This window comes from Siphateles boraxobius, unplaced genomic scaffold (genome assembly GCF_051911475.1).
Source record: "Siphateles boraxobius isolate OS27281-9 unplaced genomic scaffold, OSU_SipBor_1 6, whole genome shotgun sequence".
Lineage (NCBI taxonomy): Eukaryota > Metazoa > Chordata > Actinopteri > Cypriniformes > Leuciscidae > Siphateles > Siphateles boraxobius.
In genome coordinates, this window is record NW_027509186.1 from 22,663,676 (window position 1) to 22,681,536 (window position 17,861).

Consider the following 17,861-nt stretch of genomic DNA (forward strand, 5'->3'; position numbering starts at 1 on the left):
TTATTCGTGGAAATTAACCTGGAGTACCACGCATATACCATGGTATTCATCAAAATGCATGTGCCCTCCTGAAGCTCGAGAAAGGAGGGTTTTCCCCAGATATGGCAACCTTGACAGAAAGACACGCGATTTTACTGGATTTCCTGTTTCCGGAATTCCGCACGGACTGACTGGCTGTCGGCGAATGAAATAAACAAAGACTTACAAATCAGACTCCAACATCTCCTCTCCTCATCTGCAAACATGGACACTGGTGCGTATGTGTAAATATTGTCTCTCGGTGATCGTTGGTGCGGGCTGAGGGCTCAGAGCTTCACAAATGTTGATGTGAATGCAGTAGCATTGTGTGGCTAACTAGCCAGAGCTGTTTACTACTACAGCTGAAAGTGACTAAGCAAAGATGTGGACTTTAAACTCTTGATGGCTTTTGCTCGAGTTAAGTCACTGGAGTGACACTTTGTATGGGTTAAAATGGGTGCTTACGTGTAATTATTTGAAATGGAAAGGTTTGTAGAGTAAAAGATAAGCTAAACACCGGCAAACTTCAGAAACAATGAAAGGGAGTCAAACTCAAGTCAAGAGAGCTGGCTGTCAATCACTTCAGGCAGAATCTGACACTGCCATTATGGCTAACCTCTTTTGTGTCCCATGGGCAAAAAGAAAGTCATATAGATCAACATTTCTTCTCACCATTCATGATTATGCAATTGATTCATTCATGAAAATGCTAGTGAATGTTATGTTGAAGTAAATGGGCAGTGTCACACTGTCACTGTTCCTGTTGGACAACTGTGAGCCCTTGTTTTGTATTTGTGTCCTTGTTTGTTGCCCAGGCCTGAGTCTGGAGAAAGCATCAGCTTTTGTCAAGCGGTTCCGGTCGGAACCTCGATATCTGCTCGCCCAGAACGTCTCGACTTGCATTGATCCTTTAGAGGTGTGTCTTCATCGGCAGACAGTCCAGGACACAGTACACATCTTCCAGCACAGCATTCCCACAGAGGGCAAACCTGTTACCAACCAGAAAAACTCAGGTACCTACACAAAAATAAAGTTTTTCACATGAATTGTGCATCTGACATATGTTCAAAAAGATGTAGTCCCATTTGAGTGGGGAGTATCAGTCATATCAAGCCTAGAAAAACCTACGTAAATCAATTAAATGGAAATAGTAGCCGAAAACTTGTGTTTTTGCATGACGTGAAGTTCAAAACTGCTGCTTAACTTTTTCTTAAGAATCACCAAAACAACTTAATTTCTAGGTGCATTACTTTCAAAAGACACATTTCACATGTACTAGATTTGGAACATGGAAGTAAACTATAGCAGGATAAACTTTTATAGAAGTACATGGGAGTAAATTTTGAATAATTATTTTGAAAAAAGGCCATTAATACATTTCTGTGACTTTCCAAAAGAAGAAGAAAATATATACAGCAATGAATTACAACGGCCAGAAGAAGAATGTCAAATTTACAGTCACTTCCTCTGCGGCTGCATAGAAACCCCCACACAGCATTTTATATTTTTTTTGTCATTTAATACAGGTATAATATAACACAAAGTGTAGTGTTATAAATGTATTATATAAATGTATATTAAAAAACGTTCTATTCATCAAAGAGTCCTGAGATTTTTTTTAGCATGCTTACAAAAAATATTAAGCAGCACAACTGTTTTTAACATTGATAACATTAAGAAATGTTTCGTAAGCATCAAATAATGGTGATCAAAATATGTTCAAATAGAAAACAGATATTTTAAAGAGTAATAATATTTAATAATAATACTGTTTTGATCATAAGCATAAGAGACTTGGTAAGCATAATGTTTCAAAAACATTGTATCGACCCCAAATATTTTAACTGATTGTGTATCTTTTTTTATTAATATTAAAAAATGAATATATATATATATATATATATATATATATAATAGATTAGTGTTAATTATTGCACAAATCCACCAACCTGTCTATGAAGGTTGTCCATATGGCTGAAAATACAGTTTAAATGCTTTCTTGTCAGATTTTGACCTGACCTCACTGTCTATGCTTGTTTTTTTCCATCAGGGAGATGTTGGATCTTCTCATGCCTCAATGTCATGCGTCTTCCATTCATGAAGAAGTTTAACATTGAAGAATTTGAATTCAGTCAGTCTTATCTTTTTTTCTGGGATAAGGTAAGTCAGCGTTACCACTCCTTGTTTGCATCACAAAATCAATGTTTAATTTGAGAATTGACTACTTATTTGCACCAGGCTCTAAGGTTATAATTCTTCTGTGTGTTGTTTTTGCTGTGTATCGCCTTCTCTCATTGTGTTAATGGTAAAGGTCCAGTAAATCCTCTTTTTGTGCGAGATGTATTGTGTTCCCTGTATGTTTGTGACCCACTGTGTCCCCTCTTTGCCCCTTCACCTTGATGGTACACTCTCCCCGATTATGTGTATTTCTGTTTTTGTCTCAGGTGGAGAGGTGCTATTATTTTCTGCATGCCTGTGTGGAGACAGCCCAGCGGAAGGAGTCAGTAGATGGCAGATTGGTTCAGTTCCTGCTATCAAATCCTACCAATGATGGTGGACAGTGGGATATGCTGGTTAACCTTATTGGTCAGTTTAGCTCTGTTGCACTGATGCAGCTGTTGCAACTAAACTCACATTTGTTCAGGGGAAGTAATTATTCTCAATTGCTAAGTGATCATTGATATCCATATCGTTCACTTTAGTTTAGACCTAAATTGGTTTAAAAATATGAATTGACATTCTTCACTTTCGAGGTGCATTTAAACTCCTATTTGTCTTTCAGAAAAATACGGTGTCGTCCCTAAGAAATGCTTCCCCGAGTCTCACAGCTCAGAGGCTTCCCGTAGAATGAACGACATCCTCAATCACAAGGTGGGTTCGACGTTACTCTCAACCCTTGAAAGCTACTCTCAGTCAGCAGCGTTGTATCCCCTCAAGCTTTCATGTTGACATTTACCGGATGAGGATTTAGTGGCTGTGTATGAGCTGGTGACTCCGTCATGGAAGCACTCTTTGACTCAACGGATGAGCAGAGGAGAATGTCACTAAGGTCACTTCCCTTAGATAATTGAGGAAGATGGCCGTTTTGGCCAGTGTGACATTTAATAAAGAATTAAAACAAATATGAAATAGTATGCCAGAAAAGACTAATCAAATGTAACCATTCTTATTTAAGTATAATTTATATACTATAAAAAAAAATTAGTTAGTTTTTATGTTTATTTTTTCAGTTTTCTCTGCTTTTGTCATTTTTATTAGTTTTTTAAAATTATATTTCAGTTTAGCTTTAATTTTCAGTTTTAGTATTTTAGTACTTAAATTTATTTTTAATTTGAAGTATTTGTAAGTATTTAAAAGGCATAATTTTTAAGTACATTATTATTTTTTTTTTAAAGTTTAAGTTTTTCCTTTAATATGTATATTTAATTTTAAGTTTTAATTTAATTACACCAAATTATTTTTAATAGTTTAACAATAACAATATTGAAGGCAACGCTGCAACCTGAAAAGATTCAAAGGCTGAAAGCAGATCCGAAAAACAATCAATGACTCAAAAAACGTAATATGATCCAAAAATGAGTTTTGTACCCCTAGAATGGTCTTATATCATTTAACACGTTCTGTAGCATATATTAACATATTTTTCTTTTGAATCGCTTTTATGATTTGCATTTGTTTGTTTGTTGCAGTTGAGGGAATATTGTCTAAGGCTGAGGAACATGGTGGCCAGTGAAGCCACTAAAACTGAGCTGTCTGACACTATAGACACCATGATTGAGGAGGTGAGTTAAATTTCGGGGCTAACCCGTCCTCAGTTTAATGACAATGGGATAGTTCAGCTTAAAACAAAAATTCTGTCATTTTTACTCACCCTCATGTTGTTCTAAACCTGTATCCTGTAAAATGCATGTGCACGTCAATGACGTCATTAAAGATCCTGGCAACATGCTGATTTATTTTCTAATAATAATTCTTTTGTATTCATCATAAAAAGATAACACCATATGGTTGATAGGTTGTTATGACATGAGGCTGACTAAAAATACCCCTTTTCCACCAAAAAAGAACGGGTTCGGAACTGGTGCTGGTTCAAAGTTGGTTCGGAGTTGGTTCAACTTGCGAACCTCCTCAGAACCTGTTTGTTTTTCCACTTCTAGAGCGCCCAGCGAACGACGTCGTTACGTCACTGTGTACGTCGCTTTACGTCTCAGCTAGAAACGCTTGCAAGTACAACATTACTTTGGGATTATCTCTAACTCGTGAACCAAGAAGGCTTTAAAAACAATTGAAATATGTAAGTCTTTTAATCTTTTCCTTTGATATGTAATCTTTTCTGATTAGTTATGTACACCTGTCTTGTCTTTTTTTCTCTCCGTTTATTTGTTCTATTTTGTGACTGTTTTCTTCTTTGCTTACATAAGGTTTTCAATAAAAAAAAATGTAAAAAAAGCTAGAAACGCTTGCGCCAACTTCAAGCATAACAATTACAATGGCGGACTACATCGTGTTTCTGCAAATGTTTCTCCTGGCTTTGCTGTCAGAAAAGATGTTTAGGACACATCTAAACCCGCCCCCAGCCCCCGACGTAAGCATGACGTGGTAAAAGAACGGTTCTCTGGTTCTAGTCCAGCAAAGAGTTGGTGCCGCTTTGGAACCAGTTTTCCTGGCCGAGAACCGGTTCTTTGGCTGTCGAAACACAAAGAACTGGTTCGCGCGCAGGCACCGGCTCCGAACCGGCTCTCAAAACGCTTTGGTGGAAAAGGGGTATAAGTGAACAAATCCTATTTTCGGGTGAATTATTCCTTGGTGCATTTCTTTTATGCCTGTTGATGGCGCTGTTTCACTGCTGATGAAACCACCACTTGAGGTTGCCAGACAATATTGCAAGGTTATCCTTCGCAGGCTTGGCTGGCTGCAAACTCTTGCATATTTCACATAAACTGTATGAGGACTGTCAAGTTTACTTTTTATAATTATGGGATTTGCAACTGTTTGTTCCTTATCAGCAGTTGCCAGCTCTGAGAATGTCCCTGACATATCAGCTCTCAGAAACATAAATGCTTTTCTTAAACACGTTTCCAGAATCAACAAACAGACAGGCAGTCTGATCACAGTTTCATAATTTATTCTATAAAATTGATCCTAACTTAAAGGTAAAGGTCTTTTTTCAAAGATCAGCATATACCTGGGGTAATATTTTAAATGCAAATATATATAATACAGTGCACAAAATATATAAATACAATATAAAACCGTAAAGAATTTGAAATATTTAAGATTCTGCAATACTTCTAGGTAAGCAAATTTACTATGCTGCTAATATTGAGACTTGAACAAATAATTAGTAGACTTTTAAATTTGAAATAGCCTCATTCTTTTGGAACCTTCTGTATGTCAGACTGTAAGTGATGTACAATGGTGACGTAAGAACTTGATCTGACAAAACATGGACATCAATAATTAAAAACCATTTAACGCTAACCTGAACAATAACATTGTCAAGCACCTGTGACCCAAAATGAGCACATACAAAGCCTGCCCTGGTTTTGTGAAAACCTGCGGATGTGTATTTGAACGTATCTTTTGTATGTTTGCTTGCATTTTTGTGGGTGTGACTGTGAGTGAGGCAAGAGCGAGCTAGACAGAGAGAAAGAACAAGTGCCTGCAGGACTTGATGACAGAATGTTCCACAAACATGATTGCTATCGCCCGGTGCCTGTCGTTGAGTGGCAAAGGCAATCTCAGTGGCATTATTACTATACCTCCACCATCTGTGAAGGGACGACGCACAGCACGCACGTCTTAAGTTAATATCACTAAGCTAGTGCTTTGCGTTTCTTTCACAGGACAAACATATGCCTGAGTACGATCTGCTTCCCTGTAAATCTCCTCTCACCCGCTTGTGTGTTTTCCTGTATTTGATGGGATGTTTGTTTGTCCACCTGGTGTTGTTTTGTTTTTTCTGTAACGCTTCACTGGCAGAGGAGTTGTTGGGAAGTGTGTTTGTGTACTTAACAGGGACGTGGAGAGATGTTGCTTTTATCAAAATGGTGAGTTGCAATGGATGATGGGGGGGGGGGGGGGTAATATAATATATTATTTATATATGTACATAAATAAGTACATATTATTTATGTAATTAAGATTGGATGCTAGTCCAGCATAGATGAAATCGGAGCGGTGGTCTTGCACTTTGAACTTGTATGAGAGTCATAGGTTCATAATCGGCCTGTATCATGTTTCTTTTTCTTTTTATCTTTCGTTCCAATCATTAATCACTAGTAGATTAAAGGTGCCCTTTTTTAACTGATGTGTTGGCAGTGCTGGACTGGACAGTGTCTCTGACAGATCTCTGTGTAGCAGAACACACCTGAAAGTGGCTCAAACACACAATGCCTCCTTGTAATGCATTCACTTCACACCGATGGAGACTCTAGAACTTACCCATTTTAAAATATTTGACCTGTCATGTCTAATTTCAGTTTATCCAAGAAGCTTGGTGCAATCGGAGGTTTCCAGCGTTTGATATATATATATATATATATATATATATATATATATACACACACACACACACACACACAGGTTGACTGTGATGACTGCCCAGCCATTAAATGCGAGGTGTCCATTTACAGCATAGACTTTCAGATCATCTTCACACCCAAGAAGCTCCCGAAGCGGCCTCACCTCAACGCTTGGCCCTTTAAGCTCAGCTACAGTCATGTCTTCTTTGTTTATCAGCATACATAGTTGTACGTGATGTCTGATGAGTGATGCCCACTCTGGCCTCCGTGTATCTTAAACTCACTGGACTGAATATAAGAAAACCCTCCCATAGGGAACGCAAAGTCATGAGCTACACGTTTAGTCTGCTCAGTCTGGTTCACGTGTACTGTAGTGGTGCCCCCCTGTGCTACAGTGTGAGTCAAGCTAGTCAAGTCCGTGTACTGCTGGATTTGTCTGCCAATTTCTTCATATTCTTCAAGAATTTTACGTATGTCTGTGTTTGTTTCAGGTATGGCGCCCTTAACCCCCCTTGAGACAGATCTGCGATGTGTTGGTGTCAGATAGGTTTTGTCAGTGGTGGGTGGATGTAACGCAGTGTTTGCATCAACATCAGCTGTAGTAGTGCAAATCTGTTTTGCTGATTTTACAGTCTCTTGCAATGACAACAGTTAACTCATACCTTGGTCCTCAGTCTCAAGCAAGGATTTACTTGACTTGAAGGCATGGATGTACTCGAAACAACCCTAAGTGTCCTCCAGGTACAGCTCAGATGAGTCTTTAACTTGTATCCTGCAATGTGAAATAGTTCATCTGCAGGCAGTCTGATCAGGTCTTTTCTGATGTCCAACACGTTTCCTCGTACGATCTGCCATGCCGTTGCTCTCCGTCGTCCTTCCCGAAACCGCTTAACTTCAGCATGAAGACAGCCGTCTGTTCAACCCTCTGTATGTGTCTCGTACTCTCGTTTTCACCGTTGACACAGCAGTCGCCGTCCTCTAACCCATGCGCCACCTTGTCCCACTGTCCAGGAATCTTTGCATCCTCCTAGCATCACATGGAGTGGCTCCCGGACGAGCCCCGGAGAATCTGTTGCAGGGCCTGGCTCAGGAGACGTAAAGTGAAGAGAATGGGAGAGTCGCGTCTGGTCTTTCACAGCTTCTCTGCAGATATGAGGAAGCATGTGCAGTTCGCTGTTCTGTTTGCGATTCCCTGGCATGACAAAATAAGAGGCCTTTTTAAAATTTTGTCCATATAGTTCAATAGACATATGTTAATTTGCAACACTGCATAAAGGAAATAAAGCAACACAATCAGTAAATAACAATAATACTGAGGAAAACACAATTGGAATCATACTTTGTGTTTATCACAATTGTGTTGTATAAAAATTCAATTTTCTGTCATATTCTAGCTATGATAGAGGTATGTGCAGGATTATTATAAAAAAAAATTTGTGGGTTGAGCTCTGGTTCATTACTGTGATGCATAATTCTCTGCAAAGACAAACTGAAATTCCCTTGAGGAATTTTTTTGTTAAAAGGGCCATGTGTCATGTTTACAGGAAAAGTTCAAGTAAATCAATCAAATGTATTTGTCAGCTGTTCACAGTCATGCTCTTAATTATATGTTGGCATGCGTTGTGTCATATCTCCCATGTGACGAGCAGAAAGGCAAAATTTTGACACTCTATCCCTCGTTGAACTCCATACTGTTTACTTTCTTGCAAAGCTGTGTTTGAGAAGCAGATGCAAACAACACAAATGACAGGATCAGTGCTGTGGTCTCGGTACCAGAGTCTGGCAGCTGTATAGAAGAACAATGTTTTTTGATAAAGAGCTTGTAAACAGATACACTTCCCTTCACACAGGCCACTGGAATCGTGCCGTGTTGTGTTTTCATACGTCCAGCAATTTGCATGGCTGATTGCTTTGATGTGAGACAGCCAGCCTTTCCTTTCCTTGTCAACAAACACCTGTATGCCATAATCATACCTGTAGCCCCTCGTGCCCACATGAGGGCATGTTTTGTAAGTCAGGAGCAGGTGCTTGTGATCCCAGATAAGCCAGTATCTCAACCCACTAGACTGAGAGGTGACGTGTGTGGCATTGGATGAGTCTGACCGTGGGTGACCTTAACCTTCCTCACGCCAGTCCCACTCCACTCCATTGTATTTTTTGTTGATTTTTTTAAATAATGTTTTGCCTTTTTACTGGTGTTATTAAGAGGGGCAATGACAGAGAAATATCATAAGCCATATTTGATCTCATAGTGCCCTGGATGAGCACCAAGCTCTGACCATTAGGGGGGGGGGGGGGGGGGGGGGGGATCCTTATTATCCCAAGTCAAGGCATGACAGATCAGCCAGATGATATGAGATTTAATGCTTTTGGTTGAGACACTTTTTTTTTCTTAAGAAAAAGCTCTACATTTTGCTGTGTCGTGCTCATCTTCCTGGCCTGTGAGCCAGCTGCTCTTCCCTGGTTGTGCCTCTCGGCTCTTCCTGCTGCCCTGTGGCCACCCATCCTCAGACAGGTGTTTCAATATTGACCTGCTGGTTCTGTACTGACGTCAGTTAGCCTCAGCCATTGTTTTGCGCAAGCTGCACTTTTCAACAGGCAAAAAAAAAAAAAAAAAAGAGGCGCCGTGTTGTTTGGACGGTCCTGCATGTTTATGTAACCTGCCAAGGAGGAGAGAGGATGTGAGAGCGTGCGATGCAGAGGCTGTTTGTGCGGTTGGTTTATCTGGGTCCAACGCCGGGTCAACAGGGAGGAAAGAGGGCCGGGCGCCGCCGGTATTTACTCTCCCTCTTGGAAGACTGGATAGAGAAAACAAACTGTAATGCTAAATGGTTTTCTTTCCAGGATAGGGCTGGAATAGGGTGAGAGAGAACAGAGAAGATTGGTTAGAGAAAAACTTTTTTTCTGAAGAGTACGTTATTGACATATCTTTGGTTTATTCACCCTTGTGTTCATCCAAAGCCGTCTGTGGAAGCCAAATTATATTTTGTGGATGATTTATACTGTCAAACTCCCAATGGGACAAAAAAGCACCGCTAAAAGTTGTCATTTTTATCATATTTGAGATTTATTTTAGTTTTTAGGATTTTTTTTCTTTTTCTTTAGTTTAGTTTTATTTACTACAGTTAATTATAAGAAAAATAACAAAGATGTCAAAAGCCATGGCTCTGACCCTTTGGAATAAATGATTTGAGTTTTGCTAGAACTTCTAAAAGAAATTCAGCTATTATTCTCCCAGTTTTCCCTTTAAAATCTTGTACAAGCCTAAATGGCATTGAAAAAACATCTCATGACTGAAAATCTTATGTGTTCTGAATTGCTTTTATTGTACTATTGTACTTCTACTGTGCAGTTTTTTGAGCTTGACATTAAAACACTGTACATTCTGCAAAATATCTTCTTTTGTGGAACGATGTGAGGGTGAGTAAATAACAGTGGTGTAAAAACCCAAAAGGTTTTTAAGGCATGTTATATATATATATATATATATATATATATATATATATATATTTATATAACATTATTATTTACTATTTATTCCTGTAAAGTCCAGACAAATGATATCTCACGTAGTGTGAATAGAGTCGACCAGAAGTCTTTGTAAACTTCAGTTGGTGTGGCGCATGTTTCTCCTCAATCCACCTACTTGTGTATGCCAAAAGAAAAAAGACAGGCGCATCTTATCTGTCCATTTTCTTGCCTTCCTGCCTGCACGTTTGTGATTGACCAAGAAGCGCGTATTATCAAGGTCAAGTTAATCTTGGCTAAGAGAAATCCGCGTTCCAATATGTAAAGTCGAGGCCGCAGTCAGGAGAGGCCAGGAAATGCCTGGGATTGGAGTAACAAAGGCTAAGTTCTGAGAACTAAAAACAGTTTGAGTTCAGAATAAAGAGTACCATAATCAAACATTAGACGCCTCACACACAGTGTTTGTGTTCTTAGTGCTCATCTCAGCTACATCCAGTCAAAGCCAGAGTTTTCTCAATAATGTGGTTTGTTTTCCCAGGTCTTATTTAAGATATCACATCCATATGTCATCCGTCTTTAGATTTCAAACTTAATGTGAACTTTCAATCAACCATTTTTGAATTTTGGATGCTTGTTAGATGCCGTAAAGCTTGAGAGTTTCTAAAATGTACACTAATATTCAAGTTTGGGATCAGTATGTTGTTTTTTTTATTCTGCAAGAATGCATTAAATAGATCAGAAGTGTTGGTTAAGACATTTATAATGCTACATAAGATTTCTTTCTAAAACAATCCTGGAAAAAAAACAGTCAGTTTTAAATTGTAATAATATTTCACAATATTACTGTTTTTAGCATTAGGGAATCAATCAGAATTATTTTTATCCATGGATGAAATCCATTGATTGTGTGAATAGTGGCTATTTTTGATTTCGTGTGTCTTTTTTTCTCTTTCATTTAATGTGTTCAGGTGTTTCGAGTGGCCAGTGTATGTCTGGGCAGTCCTCCAGACACCATCTGTTGGGAATACCGGGACAAGGACAAGAACTTTCACCGCATGGGCCCTTTAACTCCTCTGGAGTTCTACACACAGCACGTCAAACCACTCTATAATCTCCAGGACAAGGTACAAGCAGCACAGACTACCTCAGCTACAGTATTACGCCGGTTTCACACTGCAAGCGTTAGCAGAGCGTAAGCAGCGCAGGAGCAGTGCGTACGGTGAGCGGAAGCAGGACACGTGCGTTTTGCTTTCACACTGGCAGTTTGTGTAGAGACAGAGTAGCCTACTGAGTAAGTTGGCATTGCTTTATTTCGTTTTCAAATACATTTAAGAAAAAAGACTTTTCAAGAAGCTTATTTTATTAATTAATATATTATATAACGTTTGGTTAATCTTTGTTTTTGTAGTTTGGGCAACAAGTTTGTTTTTGGACATTTGTTTTCTTTTTAAATTGATGAAGGACATTTGATTGACTGTTTAAAACACAATAGATATCATCAATGCGATTTTTGGGTAAAGCTGCTGTGTATTTTGGCCATGATCAATGCATTGTCACTTTAATTCAGCGTAACCGGCGCGGCAAAAATAGACTGGGCGCCGAAACTATCGCGGCACTGCTGCTCTTGCTCTGCCCCTGCTACGCGCTGCCGCGCCGCCTCTGCGTGCGGTGTGAATGCTCTAATCTGCTAACATGGGCCCCAAAAAAAATACGCTCTGCTAACGCGTGCAGTGTGAAACCGGCGTTAGTTGCCTTCAGTGTGTTGTAGTCCTCACTCACAGGTTGTGTAATTTCTATGCAGATCTGCCTCGTTAATGACCCTCGGCCCCAAAACCCCTATGGGAAGCTGTACAGTGTGGAGTTTCTGGGCAACATGGTGGGCGGCCGCAGAACACTTTACAACAACCAGCCCATCGAGCTGCTCAAGAAAGCTGCTGCAAATTCCATCAAGAATGGAGAGGTAAAATCAACTATTTGATAGGTTGTTTGAACAACTAGGCCATTGTATATTAACATGATTTCTGAAGGATCATGTGACACTGAAAACTGGAGTAATGGCTGCTGAAAATACAGCTTTGCCAAAACAGGAATAAATGACATTTTAAAATATATTAAAATAGAAAACTATTCTTTTAAATTGTAATATTATTTCACAATATTACTGTTTTTACTGTATTTTTGATCAAATAAATGTAGCCTTGGGGAGCTGAGGAGACTAAATGATATTCTTGAAGCTGTTACAAAAGAAATGTTTTGATGGTTGTAGTACAGATCAATTTAAAAAAAGCGCCATCTTTAAAGCCCTACCATTGAAAAAAAAAAACTTGAAAAAAAAGCTCACTAACCAAATAGTCTGCTGCTGGACAACTTGATCATTGTCCCATCCCTATTTCCAACCGCATATTCCTACATGAGACATAATGAGTCTGTTTACACCAAGTTTGATCCCACTAAATGAAAAAAGTATAAATTATTCATAGAGAGATCTAGTATTTTCATAGTAATGTGCTGAGGTTTACATGCCTAAGTGTTTTTTTTGCCATTCAAACAATTTAGAAATCCCCAATTTTAGCAGTTGCAATATCTTGCTCTCTGTCTGGAGTTTTGTTTGAAAGTCTTGTTGCACATGTTTGTCTTGACAAAGTTACTGCTGGGATTTAGGACAGTGATGCTGTTGTTTAGCTAGGGTTTTAGGATGAGGATGTTAATAACTGAGCAGCTGAAAGTGTATTTTTGTATGTCTGTATTAATTAATGTCTTTCTGGCATCAGGCGGTGTGGTTTGGCTGTGATGTAGGCAAACATTTCCATAGCAAACTGGGCATCAATGACATGAATGTGTGAGTATTGCCTCTTCCTTCAGTTAAATAGCAAGACTTATTTCTGAATGTGTTTGTGACTAAGGATTCTCTTTATATTTTTGTAGGTTTAACCATGACCTAGTGTTTGGTATCTCAGTGAAAAACCTATCTAAGGCGGAAAGGTTGATCTATGGAGACTCCATGATGACCCATGCCATGATCCTTACTGCCGTTACTGACAAGGTACTGAGAGAACAGCATGCTCAAAAACCTAAAACACACTGGGGTTGGATAGTACAGAAATTTGAGCAAGTTATTTAACAACCAGTATATCGCATAGGTTATGACCCTGCCTGCTCATTAACAGCTCTGACAGTCAGTGTGACCTAAAGATTTTTTTTCTCCCTTTCTGCAGACTTCCGGCCTGTTTTAATTATCAACAGTTTGTCTTATTCCCCTCATAAGTTGCCATATGCATATCCAGAGTTCACTATTCTCTTCTCAGCAGCCAGTATGCAGCCTCAGTGTACATGTGCTGTAAAACAAAGGGCTTCTTCACCCTGTCTATCAATCAGTAAAAGATAGCCCAGGTTTAAAGAGCAGCTAGATGTTACACTGTGTGAAATATACACTACTCTTCAAAAGTTTAGGGTCATTAAGTTTTTTTTGTAAAATAAAATACTTTTGAAAAACTAATACTTTTGTTCCACAAGAAAACATTAAAGCTGCAGTCTGTACATTTTTTGGGCTAAAAATTATCCAAAATAAATTTTTGAGCAAGTACATAACCAGCCACTGTTCAAAACTATCTGCTTGCCTTAGCTCGATTCTAAACGGTAAGCTTGTAATAATTTTTTTAACTCCAGTGGTTTGCACAAACTTTGCACGGTTTGACGTGATATGATAAGTGATCATTAAGATTTAATCTTTAGATTTAAAGCATTTACTGCAATGCTTTTTTTTCCTTAGTTGGTCAGAACAAAAGTGGATGTTACTTGTTCAGATGACATTTTCCGGTGAAAATTCTTATGTTGGTCATACTTTCAAAAAGTAGAATCTGTGATTCCGAATGCCAGCATCCAATCCGGCACGGTGACTGACAGCCGCACATTCTCCTCAAAACGTTAATTCATCCGCGCTGTGCCGTGCCGAGGCACAACCTATGTAAAGTTGATAATTCTGTGAATAACTGCAATTGCAGATTTCGAACAGAGATGGCGACAAGAGGACAAACTACGGACTGCAGCTTTAAATTGATCAAAAGTGGCAGTATATATATATATATAAAAAAGCATATTTTTAAATAAATGCTTTTATTTATCATCCTGAAAAAAAATGAATCATGGTTTCCAACATTGATGATAATAAGAAATGTTACTTAAATCGGCCCCTTTAGTATGTGGCATCCCTCAGGGGGCGATTTTGGGACCACTTTTATTGTCCATATATATATTTTTGGATTCTATTTTTCAGTTTTATTCTCCAGTTGGTTTAGCAAAGAAATCTTCTTTAGACCATGTTTGTGAATGGTATAATGACTTTAAGCTTTGGCTGACTAATAATTTCCTTCAATTAAATGAGAGTTAAACAGAGATTCTGATTGTGGCCCTTCCACGTCATCTCTATTTACCCTGGCCGGTTGGTTAGGTCCTTTAGCGCTTTGTCCATTGGTAATAGTTCACAGTTCAACCGTTACAAACATAAAACCTTTTCATTTCAAGCCCACATCTATCCATTGTGCTAAACCAACCAATAAAACTGTCGTGTATGGGATGGTCTTTTTCTCTGTTTCTTCACCGTTGTCTCTCGTCCTCAGAATGGGAAGGAGGAATGCTATGAGAAGTGGCGCGTAGAGAACTCGTGGGGAGATGACCGTGGGAATAAAGGTGAGGGGTCGCCATCTGTCTGACGATTACATGTGCTTCCTAATTTACAGATATTTGGCTTTTGACATTGAATAATTCAATTTGCAGCAGGATTAGCTCTTGGGGCTCCTTAGTACACTCTTCAGTGACTCTTGTCTGAGAACACTGGGAGTCGGATATTTTATTTAGCATGGGGTCTGTTCTGGTTCTTTCTGATTTCAGAGGTTTATAGCACGCTGTGTGCGCTATTCTTGTCGGGCACATCTGTAGACCCGCTCACAGCTGGACCCAATGTCCATACCCACTTTCTTATTTAAAACAGACGCTACATCGAGGGGCTGTTTAATTAGCTCTGGCGGCCTGGAGAGAGAAAGAGTGTGTGAGCATTTTCTTTCTGCTTCCTTAGACCTGCATTCCTCAGAAGATTATAAAGGTTTTTTTGGCCTGCTCGTTTATCGTAGAAAATGATTCCTTGCAGATTGCTTCATGTCTGCATTTAAAAACTTCAAAGTTTGCCTTAAAGATGAAACATGTCCTTTTTTTCTATGTTAAAATAGTTTTTTCTATGCTGGTTCAATGTGAGGAGACAACTAAAAGTAAATTTTCATTGGATCACTTTCTCAAAGAGTGTAATCGCCATGGCTTTGTGGTGTTTCTAAGGCAAGCATTGCTATTTTTAATTTCACTTTTCTGTCAATCAAAAGTTTTGGGTCATAAGAATTTCTAAATTAGTAATTAATACTATAATACTATAATAAATACCCAAAATTCAGGTGTGTCATGACAGGAATAAAATGCATGGTAAAATGTATTAAAATAGAAAAGTTATTTTAAATTGTAATAATATTTCACAATATTACTGTATTTTTTTATCAAATAAATGCATCCTTGACGAGTATGAGACTTCTTTCAGAAACATTAAAACATTTTACTTACACCAAACTTTTGAAGGGTGATATACTTGAGGAAAGGGTTTTAGGATGTGCAATACTTTAATCATTTGAATTACCTAATGCTAACTTGGTTAATCTTAAAATAATAATAACAATTAAATAGCTGTTAAATTCTTTAGCAAAGAATTTAACTTTAATTCTAAGCAACTGCCTAAACAACCACCTAGCAACACCCTAACAACCATTAGGACACTAACAGTGCCAACTCCAACATCCCAGTAGTAGTGCAGAATTTACACGCTTCACGTTTAACCTACTGACTTTCATAGAAACACCTGCCAATGTCTTATAAAACAGCTGTCTTACAGCACACTGCGTATTTAATAATACATGGCAAATAGCACCTAATCACAGCTGTTTATGACCTCAAAAATCACAGCTGCACATAAATCAGGACTTTTTGTGGTTTTCGAGCAATATTGTTTGACAGTTAGATGAGAAGGGGAATTTAAAAAATGTGTTGTTGAGGTTGAAGGGGTTAAGGGCTCTCAAATTGGTCATAACAGTTGTTTCCCTTGAAGATTAGACAATAACATGATATACTCAGGGGGACCGGGTTGACATTTCTGAGGGAATGTCTTTGGGCTGTATTTCTGCCTCATTCCTACCTTTTTTGCCTGTTTACATACCATGGCACGAACGTGAGTTTAAAGAGGGGTATTTGTGTAACTGATTTTGACCGAATATTTATAATGTGTTCAGTGGCTCACTGGGGGCCCTGAAGCGTGTAGATTTTATGAGTGTAAAAGTGGAGTGATGAATAGAGATACAATTTCTTTCAGATCCTTTATGTCCCCCAGGAATGGATGATTTTTATTGCAAATACAAAGACTGCTTGCTTCATAAATAAATATGATGTTTTGCAGCAAAAATTCTTGTTCTTCAGATTTATAACAATTTGTCACTAAGGCTTGGCCCAGGCTCATTAAAAGTCCAAAAATGAAGCTCCATTCACACACATTACAAGTATTTTGGAGGGGGAGAAAAAAATCACACTTTAATTACCAAAGCATTGAGCTGAGGTACCGATGCACAGAAATCAGACATGGAAATTCAAGCTCTACTGCTCTATTTGTTCTAGTACATGTTCTGCTCTGTTTTACTAGGTCTGATTGCCCGGTTGATGCATCTTAGAAAAACAAGACATGGCTCAAGAGCGAATGCTGTGTAAAATAATCCTTATCGACATTTACTTCCTGCTTTTAGCAAGGGAAAACTTTCCTGATGTCAAGACTTGTTGCTTTCTTTAAGCAATTAAGAAAGGAACTGGCTTTATTGGGAGCCACTGTCAGACACATTCTGAATAAAAAATAATGTTTAAATGTGTGTTTGCTTGTTTTAAAATCAAACCTTGTCAGTTTCGAGAGGTGAGAACAGACGGGCGATTAAGACAGGGTGTGGCTCTTTCCCTCTGTGAGGAACAATGAAGAACATACCGCACTAATGGAATCGGGATTTCATTTGACATCAGATTTGGTTAAACACTGTTTGCTGTTTAAGTTCTACTCACAAGCCTAATCGGCTTTCAGAGTGTGACGAAAAATCCCGTCTCACGAGGCGGGCACTTAATCGGACATCTCTCAGGCCTGGACCTCATAGTGTCATATACTGCTTAATTACACGTTTAATTAGCCGACTGAGTTCTGTCCAAACCTAGTGAGCTGGGCAATCTGAAGTTTCTCAAAAGAGCTTCTGCTGCTGCAAATTAAATGGTGTTCCCCTTCTTTTGCTCCTCTCTTATTTTACCTGTTTATCTCTGTCTGGCCGTGCCTGATCTCTGCCTCTTCCTGCAGGATATCTGATCATGACAGATGAGTGGTTCACCGAGTATGTATATGAGGTGGTGGTAGATAAGAGTTTCATCCCACCTGAAGTGCTGGACGTCATGCAGCAAGACCCCGTCGTCCTCCCGGCCTGGGACCCCATGGGAGCTCTGGCTTAACCACTGGAGCCAAAGGCACCAGTTTTAGCCTGACTCTGCCTCCAGCTGGTTTTTAACCCTCCCATCATCTCTCACAAAAAGCCTGATCTAGATAAAAAAAAATAAAGTTTTTTTTGTCTCTTTTTTATTATCACTGGAGTCTGAGTGATGAGTCATTTCAATGTGGCGTTTGCTTAGTGGTCACCTGCTAGCATTCCCCTATTTCATTCCGGCATCTTTCAGATGATATATTACAGTACTGTTCAAAAGATTGAGGTCAGTAAGTTTTCTTTTTCTATAGTTAAATTTCAG

The 17,861-nt window shown here is 38.8% G+C and overlaps 1 protein-coding gene across 1 annotated transcript; it reads left to right on the forward strand.

Moving 5' to 3' along the window:
* The first annotated feature begins 120 nt into the window (after positions 1-120).
* blmh (bleomycin hydrolase) lies at positions 121-17,703 on the forward strand. Its single transcript, XM_077208233.1, has 12 exons — positions 121-253; positions 834-1,031; positions 2,069-2,178; positions 2,463-2,604; positions 2,801-2,889; positions 3,708-3,800; positions 10,979-11,134; positions 11,812-11,970; positions 12,782-12,849; positions 12,936-13,053; positions 14,627-14,696; positions 17,422-17,703. Exons 1-12 carry the CDS (start codon positions 244-246, stop codon positions 17,568-17,570), a joined length of 1,362 nt encoding a protein of 453 aa, XP_077064348.1. The 5' UTR covers positions 121-243; the 3' UTR covers positions 17,571-17,703.
* The last annotated feature ends 158 nt before the right edge of the window (positions 17,704-17,861 follow it).

Bases quoted from the DNA above. Each gene is read 5' to 3' on its own strand.
- blmh (XM_077208233.1), top strand. The intron at 2,605-2,800 runs GTCAGTTTAGCT...TTTGTCTTTCAG, and splicing joins TATGCTGGTTAACCTTATTG to AAAAATACGGTGTCGTCCCT. The intron at 14,697-17,421 runs GTGAGGGGTCGC...CTCTTCCTGCAG, and splicing joins AGATGACCGTGGGAATAAAG to GATATCTGATCATGACAGAT.